Below are 19377 nucleotides of genomic sequence, written 5' to 3'. Positions count from 1 at the left end.
GGTCGAGCTTAGCTAAATAAGATGTCGATGAAATAATTTTCAGTAGGTTGGCTATGATCAGACAACTCTGCATGTTTAGGTATGCTAGAAGAATCACTTATCCTCAGCGCACCGGGAAGGCATATTGAGATAACTATCAATCTCATCTTTAAGTCCACTTGAGATACCTCGCACTAGAAAATAGCACTATCTTCAAATTTTGAATATCAGAGCTGGTGATATGTTACTATGTTTCCAAAAGATGATGAGCATGATCAAATATGAAGTGAGAGAATTTTCAATTGAAATTTACGAGCGGAAGTTCAAAAAAGAAAGAAAGAATCATATGTGACAAAAGAAAAAGTCAATGTAGAACGGTAGCCATTTCCAAGATCCGAGCAAAACAACCAAGAACGCCGAGTCTCTAGCTCATCAAAATTATAAGACAATCAAAACGCTAAAAGAAAGAATAGAAGCCTAGACAGAGCGACTGTATTTCCACACAGCTGCTCCTAATGCTCCGGCGGCGGCTTCCAAAACATCTCGGGGGCTAGATGCCTCGAGAAGATTGATGGCTTTGCTAAGCATCCAAAATACTGTGGCACGATCGGCAACAAAGTTGAACAGGTTCGTCATAGCCCATGGCGAAGCCGGGAACTCGGCAGCCGTAGAGAAGTTCAATGGTGCTGGGTCAAGTCCCATGCCCTGGTTGATGACGACACCTGCACCGGTGGGGAAGTTGGTTGGTAGACAAAACCAAAGGCACACCCAAAGCTTACCAAGAGCCTTGAGAACAGCTAAAAACAAGAATTGATCACTGTTAGATGTGCTGACCAATCTCACCAAGTATGGAGTACTCACGACTGCTCTTGATGCCATGTTTCTTGCCATAGTAGATGACCACATCCTCGAACATGATTACTGTTGCCTGGCCCAACCAGAGAGAATACATGCCACCAGTGTTGCGGCCAACAAGGTAAGCACCAGCATGGTGTGTGAGGGCGGAGATGAAGAAGGAAATATAAAGCTGTGCGTATTTACGGACGTTGGATCCCTTTGGAAGTCGTAGGAAATCGACCACAATGCGAGATGGCTCAACAACGGCACGGCGAAGGTGTCCGTGCCAGCATTTCCTATTGATGTGTCAGTAAGGATCGGAGTGTCTCGCCTTGAATGGTATACTCACCCCCAGAATTGTCGCACGCTCCACATATCGTTACTGAATGATCCCATGAGATTAGGCCATTGCTCCGGTCGGCAGAGTCCTACTGCTGTTGTGATAGTCGCAAACAGATAGAAGGGCAATTGGAGAGCGTTGTATGTTTCCAAGGCACCAAACCAACCCAGCGCAGTGCGTACCAGAGGACCCTCAGAGAAGATGTTGGGCATGGAGCCCCCCTTGCTCAATGTATACCAGCGGGTGCAAGAATGAACAAAGTCCAGACCAAGATAAGCCAAGAGGAACCGATGAAGAGTGTGGCGCAAGAACTTGCTGTAAAAGGCTCAGTAAAACTGCACGTATGCTATGAGTCACTTGAATGTCATGCAACTTACACTCGAGAATAACCAGGTTCGACCGGCTCAGGGACATTAGAGACCTTCCAGTTCCAGCCAATGCCTCGAGTCGAACACCATAAGCTCACACTCCATTGCAATCGCTCAAGCAAAGAGCCGTTGGCACTTGGACCGGTGGGTTCATCGGGCAGGGTGACGGTATCTTTCGTGACCATAACAGGGACAGACGGGTGTTCACCTTCCTTCACCTTCACCAGGAACAAAGGAGCAGCAGCAGAGGCAGACAAAACCTTGGCATCTCCATTGACATGTTCTCCGATAGCCTGGGTCTTGGTCTTGATGGGGGTCTGAGCTTCCAAGTCTCTCTTGTTGGATCTCACACGAGGCCGAATACTGGGCACTCGCCAGAAAGATTTACCGGGGTCATGGAAAACCGCAAAGTCAAGCCATTTGATGACGGCACCAGTCATGAAGACCCCGGTAACAAAATCAAGAGCGACTTCGCCGGTGGTGAAGCTGGGTGCGTGGAGAAGAAGACCAACAAAGATTGGGGCGCCGACGGCAAGCCGAACCCATCGGCTTTTCGTGGGGATAAAGCAAGTGACGGTACCAGTAGCGAGGAATGAGGGAAGGAACCAGGCTGGCATTGGCCGCCGGCAGTCTAGTGGAGTGACCAGAGGTGAGAACAGCTGGCCTAGCATAGTGATGAATGAGATTGATCTGTGAGGTGATTGGTTGGAGTCCGAGTCCGATGCCGTTGGTGAATGATTGAGTAAAGTGAACGCCGATGCCGATGTTATATACCATTAGGAGTCGCACTTTCAGAATGCTGGAGCCGACTCCGCTGTGCCATCATCGTTGGACCAAAGCGTAGGAGGCCACCCAACCCCGAGTTGACAAGGCAGTGTCAAAGCCGTGAAAACCATGTTGGCATAGAGAGAGAGATACTAGGGTCTCCAGAACTCAGGTCTTGGATTATACGCAACTAGCTGGTAAAGTTTGGTAGTAATGATTTGATTGGTCTGTGTGTTGTCCAGAGCAAGAGAAAGAACAAGTTGGGGACGCGAAGGAACGAGGCTCCACGGTCGGCTTCGGGGTTGCGCAACTCAGGTCCTCGGACCTTGGGCCTCTATACGCAACTCCCGCCAGTATGCAATTACAACGAAGTCATTGCACAGTGGCATTTATAGACTCATTATCGACGACCGTGATATTACAAAAAAATTCCCAGATAACCCAGTTGCAATCGTGATTCGCAATCCGGAGCCCCCAGTCCACCGAATTATATAAGGGCTCTCTTCGTTCTCACGCTCCTCAGCTCTTCGGGTCGAAGGGAAACAACCAATTTGCATCATCTACAATGATTTTCTCATTATCGGTACTACTGCCTCTAGGGGTAGTTTTCTTGGCTGCGTTACTCCTTCGTGGATATTTACGACTTCGACACATACCCGGTCCTCTGCTTTCTGCCTTCACGAATGTGCCTCGAGCATACTGGGTCTGGACCAATAAGTCTCATGAGATTCATAGTGGCTTGCATAAGAAATACGGGCGACTGGTGCGCTTCGGACCCAACATGATCTCTGTGACTGATCCGCGAGAGATCCAAAACATCTACAATTTTGCTGGCAGTTTTGGCAAGGTATGAAAGCCATGAGAGTCAGAGGAAAATTCTTACTTATTCATTGGACAGTCTGATTTCTACCGGGCGCTAGCCTTCTATGTGAAAGGAAAGCCTGTCCAAACCATTTTCGCGACGCAAAATGAAAACATCCATCGACAGCTGCGAAGGCCTATCGCCGGGATGTACTCAATGACCAACTTGGTCTCTTTTGAGCCATACGTCGACTCCACTATGCGATATTTGTTCGAGCGGCTTGATGAAGAATTTGTTAAACCCGGGCGTATCTGCAACCTGGAAAGCTGGCTTCAGTACTTCGCGTTTGATGTGATTGGCGAATTAACCTTTTCGAAGCGCCTCGGCTTTCTGAAAAGCGGCGAAGATGTAGATGGCATCATCCATGCCATTGATACATTCTTTAATACTGCCTCAGTTGTTACACAGATTCCCTGGGTTGACTGGCTGTGGGCTAAAAACCCTCTTCTCGAGCGCTTTCGTTCAAAGAAGGTCAACCCGGTCGTTGCTTTTGCCTTAGCTCGAGCTGCCGAGAGACAAAACCAGAGCAAAGAGGTTGCGACAGGGGAGGAACTCAATTCGAGAGACTTTCTCTCACGGTTCCTTGAGGCGATTGAGAAAGACCCGAGCATTCCACCATGGTAAACATTGTATACTAGTCCTATTCATCTTTTCATGGCTAACAGATGGCAGGGCATTAACTGCGTGGACCACGTCAAACATCGGCGCAGGAAGCGATACAACAGCTATCCTGCTTCGTACTATCATTTACCAGCTCCTCAAGCACCCTGAGTGTCTGGCAAGGCTCCTCGAGGAACTGAAGGTCGCTCGTCAGGAGGGCCGACTTTCACCAGTCGTCACCTGGAAGGAGAGCCGTGAGCTTCCGTACCTCGATGCAGTCATTAAAGAATCGGGTCGCTTGCACCCTCCTTTTGGGTTGCCTTTCGAGCGCGTAGTGCCGCCTGAGGGGGCTGTTATCTGTGGACAGTCTATTCCTGGTGGATCCATAGTGGGCATCAGTGCCTGGGCTATTCATCGAGACCCAGAAACATTTGGTGAAGACTGTGAGGAGTGGAATCCAGACCGATGGTTTTGTGATGATGAGACAAGAAAGAAGATGGACAGTGCGCTTATGACGGTGAGCTCTGATTATCATAATCTTTTCTTTACCTGTTCAAGCTAACGAATATCCAGTTTGGTGCGGGTCGTCGTGTGTGTCTTGGGAAGCACATCTCATATCTCGAGATCTATAAACTGATCCCGACACTCTTCCAGCGTTATGAGGTACGTTGCTATCTTCATATTTTGCCTAAAACATTGCTCATTAATATGAATGTAGCTCGAACTCACCAATGGTGACGGATGGGATGTCAAGAATCGTTGGTTTGTTCACCAAACAGGGTTGAGCGTAGGAATTAAGTATAGAGAAGAGGACCTGGTATGACGCAGGCAACGTTTGTTGCATATTGATTATATTTGCAGATAGATTTTCCCAGATCACATTGGTCGAGTTTCTAGATTAATGGCTTATTTCTTTTTTTTTTTTCGTTTTTTTTTTCTTCTGATAAATCTACTGTAGCTGAGTGGTCTCGTTTTACGAAATCCTGAGGCTCACAGTGGCCCCAAGCCTGCATTGCATGCTTAACCATGCTTTGAGTCGTGTTTAAAAGCTGAATCTAACATGTATGTTCTTTTCAAATTTTGGGATAGAATTAACGTAGTGGGAAAATGTAGATTTATTTGAAAGATTCAAAGAGACATGTACGTGTCTTATACTCTAGAACCGCACAACATGGACAACATGTACATTTCCAACCACCGCATTCTATCTAAGCCATACCGCCATTCACGCGCAAAATCTGTCCAGAGACCCAGCCACTAGCCGGGGAGCTGAAAAACGCCATGGCCTCCGCAATCTCCTCCGGTGTACCCAAACGACCTCGGGGGCTGAGATTCTTGATGGCGTTCAGCACGGGTTCTGGCTTGCCACGGGTGAACAGAACGGTGTCGGTGGGACCCGGGGCGACCGCGTTGATGGTGATTTCCTTGGGACCCAGATCCTTAGCGAGAACACGAACCATCTGCTCAATGGCGCCCTTTGTGGTTAAATAAAGAAGGTAGGGAGGGCTGATTGTGGAGGCGTGGCACAGGGTTGTGGAAACCAGGATGATGCGGGCGCCGGGGCGGAGATGAGGGACCGCTTTCTACAATCATCGTATCAGCAATGTCCCCTTCTCCTAAATACTATTGACCCAGACTCTAATTTCTGATCTTAATGCTCTGGAGCTCGTACCTTAACCAAAAAGTATGGTCCCTTGACATTCAGATCCATGCAATCATCAAAGTCTTGCTCGGAGGTGTTCGCTAAGTCTCGGACGGGCAACGAGCCAGCGTTGGCAATGAGAATATCAACCTGACCGAATTTATCCACCGTACGGCGGATCAACTCGTCACTGTCGGCCACGTTGCCGGCATTGCCCTTGACGGCTAGGGCGTTCTCCTCTCCAATTGTGTTGACCACCTCCTGGGCGCCTTGGTCATCGGAGAGGTACTGGATAGCTACCTTTGCGCCATCACGCGCGAGACGAAGAGCTGTGGCCTTGCCGATGCCCTTAGAGCCACCGGTAATGATAGCAACTTTGCCAGCGAGAGCAGCCATAACTTCGGCTGTTGAACGGATAAGACGAAACTAACGTCACGGGAAATGTGAACAGAGATAATAGATCAACTAATCGTTTGTCGTAGGATGAAAATAAAATATTTCCTCAGATTCCCCCATCGTGCCGACACTCTTCAAATATGGAAGGTTGAGCTCTAGACACTCAAGTTGCCCGCCCGCGCCAACGGCTTCATCCCACCGGAACCGCAAACAAAGAACAAGTCACTCCGCTATGAGCAACCAATGAGATGATGAATCTAGCCCCACACTCTGTACAGGGGTGATGAGACATTTTTTACGTCGAGACTCACCTGTACATGAGCAAGTGATATGCTTTACACATGAGCAATGCAACGATGCACCGCAGAGGTGCAAAAGAATCGGCAAGCCAGCCGAAGTAAACAGGGATACATGAATCCCTCCACTCGACTCGGAAATATTTCCCATTCATCCTCCAGTCTCGTCGACCAGAGATAACTACACTTTTGAATCATCGAATCATGTCCGAGCACAAGGGGATGACAAGTATGGTGACAGTGATTGAGATTAATGCAGCTTTATTTGATTGACTAAAAGACTCTAAGAACGCAAGGATATGATCTAATGAATCAACAAACTCAAATCAGCGACCATCTTATCATGACAGGTATCCCGATGTACGCCAGTATTGAACATAAGAAGCAACGACATCGTCTGGCACGGCATCAACCAAGCGCAGAGTCTCCGATCGCTTTCTGGCTTCATCGGTCGCCATGATGACTGAACCGCAGGCCATGCGCCTGAAGTCCTCGCGAAAGAACTCCTCTAGTTGAAGAACGGGATTCTGTCCAGGTCCGCCCTTGGACTCCGCCTTCCCTACCCGATTCAACCAATCCTCGAATGGCAGGAACTGGCAAATATCTAGCTGGGAACCCAGTGTGATCAGGACATCACTCCATGATTGCCGGACAGGGTTTTCGAGATGGTAAGCCACCGAAGGCTGTTGCTCGCTGAATGTCAGGTCGATCAGCACATTGGCTGCGTCATCAACTGGAATCCAGGATAAGGTCTGTTATGAGCTTTGGTTAGCTTGATTCGCAAGAGACCGAAACAATCGAGAATACACTCACCCCTCGCAATTGCGGCAATGCGCGCGCAAGTACGGAAGACTTGATCAGCGCCGGAAAATGCTCAGTAGTGTTCCAAAATCCAGTGCTCCTTGCTCCAGCAATTTGTCCAAGTCGCACGTAGCAGGCCTCAACTTCATCTGGATGCTCCCGTATGGCCTGCTCAACAATCCACTCACAAGCGAGCTTCGCTTCTGCGTACCCAATGGTATTTGCGCAGTCCATGCTCTCCATCGGTACCTCTGGGATTATTCGCTCTCCACTGATTGTGGCATACTCTCCAACAGTCGCGATGGACGACACGAAGAGCAAGCGGGGCTTGATAGATGGCCGGACCTGGTGCCCATCTTGAGCTAGCTGGAGAAGATTGTGAAGGGTCTGCAGATGGGGTCGGAAAGAAGACAGTTGCCACTTAAAATCCATGCCCCACGCAGTGTGAATGATATGGGTTACCGCAGATCGAACCATCGCATATTCCGACAGTGGCAGACCCAGATTGTCTGCAGCAAGGTTTGTCTCATATGTCTGCACTTTAGACCACATCCCTTCATCCAGGTGTATGCTCTTATCAATCAAGGTACGGGCCAAACGGGTGGACGCGTCCCCATCTCCCCCGGTTCTTGATCGGTTGAGACAAATCACGCGGGCGACATTGGGCAACTTGACCAGTTCCGCTAGGCAGTGAGAACCCAAGCTTCCCGTGGATCCGGTGAGGACCACAATTGCCCCAGGATCCGGGAACGATGCTTCGTGGAGTCCATGAGCTTCCACAAGTTGAGGTAGCAGCTCCCTCGCCGCATCATGAGCTGAACGTGGCTTGTTTGGTCCTTGTGATTCGCGCAAAGCCTTCGCCATTTGACCAACGGATGGGTTTGCATAAATGAAATCGCGACCAATGCGATCAGCAGATGAGGAGCCGTTGATTGTTGTCGGGACGGCACAAAGGAGGTATCTTCGCAGCCGCATGGCCTGCAAAGAATCCATGCCACGCTCGAACAAATCATCATCTTGGCCCAAGTCAGTCAATGGAACACTCCAGTGAATTCGTGTCTGGATCAAATCTATCAACCCCTGCTCCAAATTCTCAGTATCTAGAGATTTCACCGAAGGATCGATCGGGCGGGTTTCGAGGGTTTGGTAGACCTGAGATATCTGGTCCTCGAAAAGCTTGTATACCTCCCTGCGTGCAATTGATCCCTTATCTGTGCGAGGAATGACAGTGCCTGCAGGTACTACAATGATGGCATCTGATGACGAGACCTTGGCATGGTCATCCATCTTGTTTCCAGCCTGCACAACGAGTGGCCAAACCGCTTCCCTCACAATTTGCTCGTCCTCGGGGGTGCTAACGGGAGCGATAGGCTCGACAATAACACCAATCTCAAACTGGCGATCACCAAAGGCAATGGCCGATTTCACCAGACCGCTCTCCACCAAAGATGTTTCGAGGATTTGCGGCAGTACCTTTTCACCGGTAGCGAGCACAATAAGGTCATCCGTTCGGCCCACGGAATTGAAATCAGTCTCCGGGTGCTCAGGATTACAAATAAGCTGATCTTGAATCTCGAAAGGCTGATCCACTCCAAATGGGAAGGTAGTAAGTCGGAAGCGTCGCTGACCCTCACAGGGCTCGATCTCTTTCATAGACATTCGCATGTCACGTCTGAGACGGAAGAAATGCCAGTTATAGCTAGCAGTGGGAACGAAGAATGGTGACAAAGGCCCACTTTCGGTTGTTCCATAGTGATTCAATAGCTTCACCCCAGCTGCTGCTAGCCGATCACCAACTTTGGGGGTCAGAAGCCCTCCACCAAAGGTAACAAAGTCTAGAGTGGCTAAAGTACGAACCCCTTCATCCGTTGGCGATATCATGATTTCCTCCAGGATTGATGGTACAGACATCAAAGAAGCGCCTTGGTTGCTCTTAATGAGGTTGATGACGCCATGAGCGTTAGGAACCGTACCAGGAGGCGGGAAGCAAACCGTCTTGCCAACGCCCATGGCAAGGGATGGAGCCATCAAGCCATACCCATGATAAAGAGGCAGGGTTGAAACGTTGACTCCCTGCGCTTCCTGCTCCGTCTTGAAGTCGTGGCAAGTGGTGAAACATACCAAGTGCCGGTGCGAGATATAGATTGGCTTAGGCAGGCCCGTGGTGCCGGAGGAATGAAGAATCAGGACATTCCGATCTTTCTCACTGAAGTAGTGGAAAGGATGACAGATTGAGTCAACAGACACGGCAGTGGCCAGGTGAGTGCTATATGGCTCTGGCTTGTGCAATTCAATCGTCTTTCCATCTTCGTCTTTCATGAGAGCCACGGCTTGGGCTGCATTTGGCTGGTGTCGAGGCGCGGCCAAAAGAGCGACTGCATTCGTCTTCTTGAGCAGATGGTGGATTGCCGTAACGCTGAGACGAGCAGACAGCAAAAGCACCTAGCATAGTTAGAATTTCCCCGTAAATTTGGGGCCACGGCTCTTCATTGTTTAACTTACTGGAACTCCCAGGCCAATAAGAGCCATCTGGTGAAAGAACAAGCCAACATCGCTGTCCATCAACAGAGCCACTGGAGCGCCCTTTTGCGCTTTCTCATCCCCTTCGACTGGCGCTGGAAGCTGCAGTGCAGTGACGTTGTCTTGCAACCATTTACCGCAACTGGCCACAGCATCGCGCAGCTGCCGGTTCGAGATTGGGACAGATTCCGCACCTTTCAATGCTTGAATGCAGAAAAGATGATCAGGATTGGCCTTCGAGTTGAATTCGATAAGATCTGGCAGCGAGCGCATGTATTCAGCTTCCTTTCCTTCCTCGGGATACAAATTGATCGGTGCCCGGCGAAAGGGAATCAATGCTTGAGCCTGAACGGTGATGGACCCGCTGGTGCTCGTGGTGGTGGAAGTCATCGTCGAAGTGGCAGCCATTATTCTGGTTGTTCAGTAGATACTTGCTTTGATCGTGACTGTGTCTTTGCAATGACTTGCTTAATTCTGATCTCTCATGAACGACAGAGAGTAACATCTCCCTTATATTTTGAATTGGATGTAGGAAAGCCATGTTAGCATGGACCCGAGTACGATTCAACGGTCGGGGTAGGGATAGGAACAATTTTCATGTTGCAAATACGGCCCAAATGATGATGTATAGGGCTATTGTGGTGGTTAGCTCCGTCTATTTCGGCTTCGGACTCGGCTTCGGGAACGGTTCTTACGAAAGGTGCACATGAGCCTCGCTGCTATCTGACCTCCTTATTTCTCACCTGTCCTAATATTGAACGGATAGTCTTGATTGAGCAAGAACAAAATGTCACGATTCAGGTTCTTCCACTGAAATTTGCCGCGAACTAGCGATTGCTTGAGCCCTTCCTTTAGCCCTCCCGTTCGGCCTATAAAGTCCATGGCGCAATACAAAATACCAACATTGATTGAAAAGCTACCTAATCTAACAATCTGGGCTTGGTTTTATGTCTCACTCTCTTAATCCGATTAGTTTGTACCAAAACGCACTGTTTATCTCTTCCTAGGCGCTCAGTTTAGTATTTACAAGTGTGAAACGATGCAATAGAGAACGTCGAAATAAGCGATCGAAGTGTAACGGAAAAGTTCTGAATTATTTATCCCAGATATATTATTCGTTGTGAAATATTGAGGTTCGCCAAGTCTACATTCTGAAATCAACCAAGGTTATTGTCCCAAGGTCGCTGCGTTTGGCATTGCGGATAGCTTCAGAAAAATCGACGAACGCTAGATTATTCCGCGAATGAATACAGTCGAAAAATTAGTGAGACAATCTAGTGGGTCCGTAGCGCCTAGTTGCCACGGGAACTCATGTAAGGTGCAAAGAGATTGGATGGAATTTGTCCAAGAAATAATTATCAACCCTTTATGGGTATTCTGTGCGACGGTAATTTGTTTTAGATATATCGACGCCATAGCTAGCTATTCGTGGTTTAAGTCGATACTTCTGCAGGGTACTTCGCGTGGCCGCTCGGACCGGACACGTGTCGCGCTACCTGCATTAGGGTGAAGAAGATAATATGCTTTGCTTTGTGGATTTGCCCGTTTAGCCCGATGGGCCGAATAGACTGCGTATCGGAGGTTGACTTCACAGCGACGGTCCGCAAGATAGATAGCAGTTAGCCCCCACATTCTAGGCATATAGAAGCAACAAATGACAGGTCGATCCGATCCTCAAGGACACTGCCGTAAACCTTCGTTAATTGGCACATGCAAGTCATCATTGATGCAATGATTGCTCAACTGGCGTTGAAGACACTTGGCGAAGGGTCAATCTCACGTGTTACTGCAGGACACAAAAGACACATATGCTTCATTGTCCGAGGCTAACATGGGGTTGAAGAGGAAGAAAAATATGAGCGCCTAGGTTGGTGAGAATTCCATATTGCAAATAAAATCTGCAGGCGGAACTGTGGCGCCGCTTACTTCACTATGCACGCTAGCGTGAAGACAGAGCATAGCCACAACCCGGTGAGTATGCAGTCAGCAGCGAGGTAACCGTCCGTGATTCTCTCAAAGGATTGGAATCCTTGGGTCCGACAGCACATTAACAAATAATTCTTTGACGTCTAGTAGCCTGGCGCTAACATGTATCTTGATGACGCGAGGTTTTAGATAAGGCCCCCGGTGAGAGATAAGTAGGCGGACAGGCGGAAAGGCGAGGAGCAACAAAACAAACCTCGAGGTACCGTCCCAAGTTACCAGAATTGAAAGAAACAGCCTATGGAGGACAGAACACGGGTGAGTCCTGGAGGCGTTCGATTGACCGCCACATGGCTATAATATACATAGCCAGAAAAGCTTCTGAGGTCTTTAAATGTGAAAGTGAGGCTCGCTTGGCTAAAAATCCTGAAAGCATAGTGATCGGGTAATATGGTCGCTTGGCGTGCGATGTTTACCCTTTTCGTACCGTAAGCTTTTAGGGGAGCGCCTTCTTGTTAGCGCTGACGGGCGCGGATGAGTTGAAACGAGCACTGGATCAAACTACCACCCTTTCTTCCATGAACTTAGACCTCTGGGAGCTGAGGTGACGACATCTCTACCATCGAACACTGAGCTGCAAGGTCGTTGAGTAATCCATCGATGGCTTGCATCCGAAATGAACTCTACAGTCGCCAGTCACGATGTTTATGAATGTGGATCCATGCATATGTATTGTGATTTACACAGATTTGCAATACTTGGCGTCCAATATTAAGGTTTCCTAGTTTGTGATTGGTGGATTCTATGTAAATAACAGTAAAGTGGGTATTAAATACCTCACGCTACTGCACGTGCCACGTGATTTTTGGTCCAGGCGACTGTAGATTTATCGACGGCCCCATTGGACATGGGCGCGGGGTGGCTCCAGTAGGATTGGGGCGTTCCCAAAGTCTGCAGCTCGTACCTTTGAACAGCTCTAAATCTGCTAAATTCTGCCACAGCAGGGTTGTTGTAGTGGCTCTTAAGACCCTAGATCTCCCCCTGGTTGCCAGGTTTGTTCGTTTCCCGGGGTTTTCTTTTTCCTCCACCCCTCCACACGCGGGAAGCTTCTTTGATCCACCCATGATCGTCTTGATCGACTTTGTCCCGAAAGAATATGGACTTCTCACCACCCCGCCGGGCCCCCGCTGTTTCTTCAGGTCCATTTGTCTGTACGAATCCTGACTGTGGTAAATCTTTTTTGCGCAAAGAGCATCTTAATCGCCATCTCGTCATACATACAAACTCGCGCCGGCATAAATGCTTCATCTGTGGGCGAAGCTTTGCCAGAAGGTAAGATCCACTGGTCGCTTGGCGTCTTGGCCGTAGAGAACGACTCGCTGATCAGCCGAACAGTGATATTTTGAACCGCCATGTGCTCCAGCATAATGTGCCCCCCGATGGCGCAAAAAGAATCCCATTAGCATGCCAAACGTGCCGCCGTCGTAAAACAAAGTGCGATTCCAACTACCCCTGTTCCACATGTGCGGATAGTGGGGAGCCATGTGTGCGTGAGCCATCTAGTATGCAGGCATTCATTCCAGCAACGCGATCGCTCCGCCAGGGCTCCCTGGGGGAGGAAAAGAGGCCAACTGAAACTACAGAAGAAATAGACCCCGAGGGGCCTGGAAATTTAGCCATTTCCAGTGCAGAGGATACCTCACCCTTGCGACTGGATTGGATCCCACCAATGAACCGCAGTGGGAGTAACAGTGTTGCCAATACTCGGCCTGCTTCGAGAAATGTCGGTACGGAGCAAGATCCTCTGCGACCCTTATCTGATCCATTGATTGCTATGATGTCTGGAATAAACACAACAACATCCACACCGAATAAAACCCCGCCTTTGTACTTTGGAGAGCCACCTGACATGATGAGTTTTCCTTTTGACACACCAATGCGACAAGTTTCAGAAACGAGAGATCACTTCACCACTACAGACCAATCATCTGAAATCCACATGAACGATGTACCAGCTTTTACCCCCGCCCGTAGTGTTTCGAGTGAGTGGATGAATGGCACAAATGATATGATATCGACTCTGATCTAACTTGGCAACGCAGCTACCTCAATACTTAGAATGACAGGCCCTGAGATATCCACCCCAGCATCATCCAGCGGGTGGCTGCAGTTGCACGAGGCCATTACGAGCCAAGTCCAGTTCATCACAGCACAGGTCAAATCTATAGATTTTGAACATTTCCACCAAGCGTGGCCCTTTTTACACATTCCAACATTTGCCCCAGAAAAGCAAACCAATCTGTTGACAAGTGGACTGGCCAACCTATCGATGTGGATGCAAAATGCCAACCGTCATCATCTGGTTCCGTACGCAATCAATCAGGAGCTGCAACGGACACTAATGCCTAGAATAGTGAGTGTCGATTCCATGGTGGAATAAGCTGTGCAATGCCGAAATATTGACTGATATCGAAATAGACGGAAGAGACCTTGACAGAAAGACCGGCGGCTGAAATACCACTGCCGACGCTACAAGCACTTGTCATTACGTTGGTATATGCAATTCTCGGAGATGTACGGTTTCTTCTTCGATTTAAAATTGAGCTAAGTGAACTAATAGTCCCAGGCACCAGCTTCCACATTGAATTGGGCAGCACAATGGACCGACATTGCAATATCCACTTTGCGTCGACTTGGCGTCTTGGATGATAGGTGGTCCCCGGACGAACAGCTACAATCCGCTGACGACCGATGGGTCCAAACCGAGGAGATGAAACGGTACAGCAACCAGTCTTCTCCCGTCGTATCTACACCGTCCATTTTCTAATGTGTCATTAGACTAGTATATGCGGTCCTTCGCATCGATACCTATTTGTGCATAATACTTGATCGCCCCCCTACAATGCGGTATCAAGAGTTCGGACCACCACTCCCCGTGTCAGAGGCCTTGTGGCGAGCAGAGACAAGGGCGGATAGAACTAACTTCCATTGGTACGAACCGGCTGGCCGGACCAAAAGTGCATTTTCTACAATGGTTCGTGACGGACTGGAGTCACAGGGGTTTATGACTGGGTATCTTAGAATGCCTCACCTGTCCCTTGAGGATAACCATTTCAGTCTCTGTGCCTTCTTGTCCGAGCTATGGGGAGTTTCCAAAGAGGCCCATGAGGAACATCATCGAAACTATCGCTCACCCGAATTGAACCGCACGGCAGACCGAGTCAAGCTTTGGAAAGGCTATCTCCACGATTGGCGAGTTCACATCGAAAAAACCGACAAACTGGAAGACACGTTTTTTGGAGAATGTATAAGTGACTCCAACCATTTTCTCGGTCTCAACCTTACTCTCTATCACCTTCTTTGCCTCAAGCTCTATGCCAACATGCGCTTACTCGAGCACAAGAAATGCTGCTCGGTTTGCCAAGAAGCCAATATCGAAAATGTCATCAGTATCTGGGCCCGATCTCCTGATGGTCGCCAGGCGGTCTATCATGCCGCTCAATTGAAGCGCATTTACGAGCGGGAGAGCAATCTTTACAAACTCAATGACCAACGCCTATGCAACGTGCTTGGACCTGCTGGCTTGTTGGCTAGCGCCATTGTCCTCTGCACCTACAGCGCCAAGGGATTGGGGGCCAATACGCCCGAGGGCGATACCATTATGACAGCGCCGACCGAGGCAATCGAGCTAGGTCAGTCTGATCTAGTGGGCACGCCTGAATTCGAGAATTGGGTCTCTCAGGGTGGCCCCGCTACCGTTGATGGAATCCCTCTACATGCTTTCTCAGTTCCCCGCTTCTCATCCTGGCACCGTGATCGTTTAGCAACCTGTCCAGTCTATTCGACGCGGTTGGTCACCTTCCTCCTCACATTAAAGTTTTGATGATAAATTAAATGTATCTGATTGGTTATATGGATGTATTGGATCATTAATAAAGATCTTCTAATTAGCTTTGCTTACCACTTAACCGACACCTTAATCTTGCTTCAATCTGCAGGGTCCTTTTCCCGTTGTGTCACGGAGATTACAGTGCAGCACGGTCCTCCGCGAACACGAGTACGATCGAAGGCAGGATCGGATTTAGACTCTCAGATTGATTATACGAGCGCCTCGTAAGATTATTCGCAAGTGCCTATCTCAGAATAGCCCCCACGTGGTAGCTGCAGGACGTGCACGAGCCCACAGCGTAGCAATATCCCTGGAGCCGTTGATCTCGCTCCTTGGTTTAGTGCGCGCTTTGACACTAAAGCCAGTAGTTGAAAGCACCAAAAAAAGGCCAACGGATTCAGTTTCCATTCCTTGCTACTTAGCAGTTCCGATTTCGGTATCTTCAGAAAATCCATTGGGAGATCGACGAACTTTTGGCGGAAAATCACCGCGTACTTACAAGCCACAGTAATCCCACAGCTCCCGACACCTGTGCTTCATGCTTATGCATCCCATCCCACCGAGCCCTTCCGGCCCGGGATCGCTTCTACCACCGAGTCCCGCCCGTGCGGCTCCATGAGGCTAAATATCACTCCTCGCGCTGCCAGCAATGCGCGGATGGAGTGGGGGCTGGCGGGATGTCACTCTTTGCCTAAGACGCCGAAGAAAAAGCATGTATCTACCTATATAAGACTTCATCGATCACTCTAAGGCAGAACAAAATTAACGAACACTCTCATTTGTGACCCATATTTAAAATTTCCTATCACCATGATATCCAAGGCCTCTCCCATCGCTGGTCCCATCACCCGATTCCCGGCTGACGATCTCCGCCATGCAAAGCGCTTGATCACCACGCATAACTCCAAGGGACAAGGCGTCTTCCTTCCCGATGACGATGGAGATCATCACAAGATCATGCTGAACGGCCAAGCGGCTGCCAACATCATCTATAGCACCCAGGGCGCCCAGGTTGATCTTAATGACGAGAAAGATATCAAATTCGCCAAAGAGAATGAAGTAAGTCCGATCATTCATTCGACGGGAAATCCGAACCACATTCTGACCTAGAGTACTAGCCCCCTATTCACGTCCGCAATGGCTCTGTCGCGCGTCTCATCGATTTTGCTCCCGGCATGGAGTCGCCTATTCATCGTGCCATGTCCATTGACTACGGTGTAGTGGTCGAGGGTGAGTTCAAACTCACTCTCGATAGTGGGGAAAGCCGAATCATGTTACCAGGAGACTGCTCAGTAAATCGGGGGTGCAATCACATGTGGAAGAATCTCTCTGAGACGAAAAGTGGTCGCATGCTGTTTATCCTCTTGGACGTTCAGCCGCTGACTGTCAATGGTCATCTAATTGAAGAGGACTTGGGTGAATTGGCTGATGAATATCCCCCACACCCGGAGCACTGAGACTTTTTGGTACATTCTGTGTGATTGGACAAGGCCAGCATGCAGTCACAGTTGCGCTGAACTTACGAACCACTACTATATGTACATTTGCACAACTTATCATCTTATGAGTATCGCTGAGACAACCAATGGAAAATCACAGCCCCAGAAAATATAACACCATTAATGCAGGTCGAGTGTAATCAAAGGCACTCGTATTGGCTGAACACATCTTTCTCAGCTGTCGCAAATTCTCGAAGAATAGTCTCTCGACGGCTTTCGGACCGCACTCGAATAGTCACCTTGAAGTCTTTGGGACAGCTTAAAAAGCCTTCCATGTACCCTGTCTCCGCATCAACATCGACAGGTGTTGATAAGCCGGTCTGTGGATCGACTGGCTCCGACATTTCAAATGCCCATAGCATCTTAGCGAAAGCGATGAACATTCCACGCTCCGCTAGATGGATACCAGGGCAGATTCTTCGCCCGGCACCGTAAGCATAATGATCACGGTTCTCGTAATCAGAACTAGCTGCATATGTAGGTGCCAACGAGGTATGATTCTTATACCGCCAAGGATTGAAAGTATCCGGATCAGGATAGCGGTCGGGATCATTATGGAGACCCCATGCATTCAAAATAACGGTGGATCCTTTGGGGATTAGCAGCCCGTCAATTTCGCCATCCTCTTTCGCAGCGTGAGGGAATGCGGTGGGTGCTACTGGACGCCAACGCAAGCATTCCTTGACAACCATATTCACCAGAGGTAAGCTAGCAAAGTCCTCCCAAGTAGGAGACCGAGATTCACCAATTGTCTCATCGATCTGGGCCTGTACTTGTTTCTGAATGTGTGGATATTTGACCATAGCCTGAATAAACACTAGGAGCATGCTGGCCGTAGTGTCCGATCCACCCTCAACCAGGTTACCCACCATTAGAAGAATATCTCGCTCTGAAAGACCAAGCTTGCTCTGCTTGTCGAGCAAATTGTCCAGGAAGGACCCTTTACTGTCGCCTTTCTGTCGTCGATAAACCACAAGTCGCACCAAGGGCTCGTAGAGGTTTGTAAGGATATCTCCGACTGCTCGTGATCTAGATTTCCAGTTTTGAAACCACGCCTCGGGAAGGTATTTGAAAATAGAGAATACGTCCACAGGAGGCGTGGCACCAATCTCCAATATCTCGGACAGCCCTTCCATAAAACGGTACAGCCCGTTCATGTGTGGCGTCCCGCATGTTGGAGTCCGGATTCCGAGTACTGTGGTAGTTATATTCGTTAATTGTCAAGGTTTCTCATTAATAAAAATCGAATGGAAAAACCAACCGATGCTCATGATTATACTGTTACTATATCTCTTAGGATGATCCATGACTCCGTCTGGGTTGAGGCAAAAATCATGAAGCATTTGTTTTGCCTCTGCGTCTTGGAGAGCAACATGTTGTTTCTCACACATGATCTCGTTTAATTGTTGATGATAGAGTCGCCGACCGCGACGCCAGGTCTCCCCTGCATTCAGAAACATGAGATGATCACCACGGAAAATGAGCTCATTGGCAATGTATATGTTGGGGCGATCACTGTATTTTACGGATTGTTTGTCCAGAATCTGCTTGACGAGGTAGGGAGAGTTGATGACGACCGTGGTGGACGACCCAATCTTGAGAGAGAAAATGGGCCCGTATTTTTTGGCCCATTCGGTGAACCTGTTGGGGAATTAAAAACAGGTCCCAAAGGTTCATTGTGCATGAAATCAAACTCTGGCAGGTTGGAAGCTTACTTAAGATGAATCCCTGTCTTTGGCACTTGCAGGGCATTTCCCAATATGGGCACACACGGTGGGCCCGGAGGTAAACCACGTCCTCGACTCCCGGGAAATGTTCCGCTTAGCCATGAAACAATCCCCGAAACAATCAATATAACGAATAGAATTATCTGAAGCATTTTGGGTGGTGAATTGAACTTTTGGTGAACAACCTTACTCTAGCAGCTCATTGTTGCTTCCGATAGACGAACTTCATCTGCTCCGGACTGTGGTATTTATTCTCTTTATTATGGATTTCTATCTAGAGAAACTACGTTGCATTTCGGAGCCAACTCTTCGATGTACGGTGCTCGGCTGTTTGTTTACTATTTACGCCGTGTCCCTATCCGTTGCGGTGACATCGGATTCGACGTTCTATGCCGATTCCGACCCCGTTTCTACATGTTATATGAGGAGCGTGCGCACCAAAAAGGGGATATTCTCAATGTGTTAAAGTTAATAACAAGCCAAAGCTTCCCATACGAAGAAGTAGATCATATTTTTCTACTGGGGGTGAATATACAGGCTAGTTTGGGTTGATCTAGGAAAGCGCCAGAGATACAGTTGAGGCTCTATGGTGGAGCCCGGCACACCAAACTGAAAACCCATATTTCCATAAATAGTAATACATATATATACCCTACATAGAACCCTCTTAGTCTAGACTGGCCTGAGTAATGCAATCTATATTTTTCAAAATATATGGTACCTGAGCTTTCTATTTGTCTTGGATTCAGGGGACCAACCTAACATTTATCGGACGTCTTGGATTTCGCTTCCGCAAATGAGATGAGAAAGTGTATTTATGAGATAGATGATATACAGTATCAACCCACTGAGGATTGGAAAGGCCTAAGGTTTACGCCCACAATCGAAAATTTCTAGCAGCTCCTTCCTTTTACATCTTTTCCTGGGCTTAGG

At 48.6% G+C, this 19377-nt stretch overlaps 7 protein-coding genes across 7 annotated transcripts; 3 read left to right on the top strand and 4 right to left on the bottom strand.

Moving 5' to 3' along the window:
• Positions 1-456: 456 nt before the first annotated feature.
• N7484_003622 (wax synthase family protein) lies at positions 457-2195 on the bottom strand (the record flags this gene model as incomplete). The annotated part of the gene is made up of 4 exons (XM_057114042.1): positions 457-776; positions 841-1112; positions 1166-1471; positions 1534-2195. 4 exons carry the CDS (start codon positions 2193-2195, stop codon positions 457-459), a joined length of 1560 nt encoding a protein of 519 aa, XP_056974182.1.
• Positions 2196-2854: 659 nt separating this feature from the next.
• On the top strand, positions 2855-4574 carry N7484_003621 (cytochrome P450; the record flags this gene model as incomplete). Its single annotated transcript, XM_057114041.1, has 5 exons — positions 2855-3136; positions 3188-3771; positions 3824-4268; positions 4325-4414; positions 4470-4574. 5 exons carry the CDS (start codon positions 2855-2857, stop codon positions 4572-4574), a joined length of 1506 nt encoding a protein of 501 aa, XP_056974181.1.
• A 385-nt stretch (positions 4575-4959) lies between these two features.
• On the bottom strand, positions 4960-5789 carry N7484_003620 (short-chain dehydrogenase/reductase-like protein sdr; the record flags this gene model as incomplete). The annotated part of the gene is made up of 2 exons (XM_057114040.1): positions 4960-5334; positions 5424-5789. The coding sequence occupies 2 exons, from the start codon at positions 5787-5789 to the stop codon at positions 4960-4962; spliced, it is 741 nt and encodes a 246-aa protein (XP_056974180.1).
• A 637-nt stretch (positions 5790-6426) lies between these two features.
• Positions 6427-9814, bottom strand: N7484_003619 (NRPS-like enzyme; the record flags this gene model as incomplete). The annotated part of the gene is made up of 3 exons (XM_057114039.1): positions 6427-6837; positions 6899-9328; positions 9389-9814. 3 exons carry the CDS (start codon positions 9812-9814, stop codon positions 6427-6429), a joined length of 3267 nt encoding a protein of 1088 aa, XP_056974179.1.
• A 3514-nt stretch (positions 9815-13328) lies between these two features.
• N7484_003618 (uncharacterized protein) lies at positions 13329-15212 on the top strand (the record flags this gene model as incomplete). Its single annotated transcript, XM_057114038.1, has 5 exons — positions 13329-13371; positions 13432-13742; positions 13808-13903; positions 13956-14107; positions 14168-15212. The coding sequence occupies 5 exons, from the start codon at positions 13329-13331 to the stop codon at positions 15210-15212; spliced, it is 1647 nt and encodes a 548-aa protein (XP_056974178.1).
• An 816-nt stretch (positions 15213-16028) lies between these two features.
• Positions 16029-16675, top strand: N7484_003617 (cupin domain-containing protein; the record flags this gene model as incomplete). The annotated part of the gene is made up of 2 exons (XM_057114037.1): positions 16029-16277; positions 16337-16675. 2 exons carry the CDS (start codon positions 16029-16031, stop codon positions 16673-16675), a joined length of 588 nt encoding a protein of 195 aa, XP_056974177.1.
• Positions 16676-16857: 182 nt separating this feature from the next.
• Positions 16858-18596, bottom strand: N7484_003616 (cytochrome P450; the record flags this gene model as incomplete). The annotated part of the gene is made up of 3 exons (XM_057114036.1): positions 16858-17912; positions 17979-18358; positions 18433-18596. 3 exons carry the CDS (start codon positions 18594-18596, stop codon positions 16858-16860), a joined length of 1599 nt encoding a protein of 532 aa, XP_056974176.1.
• Positions 18597-19377: the final 781 nt, after the last annotated feature.

Source organism: Penicillium longicatenatum, assembly GCF_028827895.1.
Source record: "Penicillium longicatenatum strain IBT 33135 chromosome Unknown contig_2_segment0_segment0, whole genome shotgun sequence".
Taxonomy (NCBI): domain Eukaryota; kingdom Fungi; phylum Ascomycota; class Eurotiomycetes; order Eurotiales; family Aspergillaceae; genus Penicillium; species Penicillium longicatenatum.
Note: the sequence above shows the minus strand (reverse complement) of the source record. Positions and strands in the feature narration are given on the sequence as shown.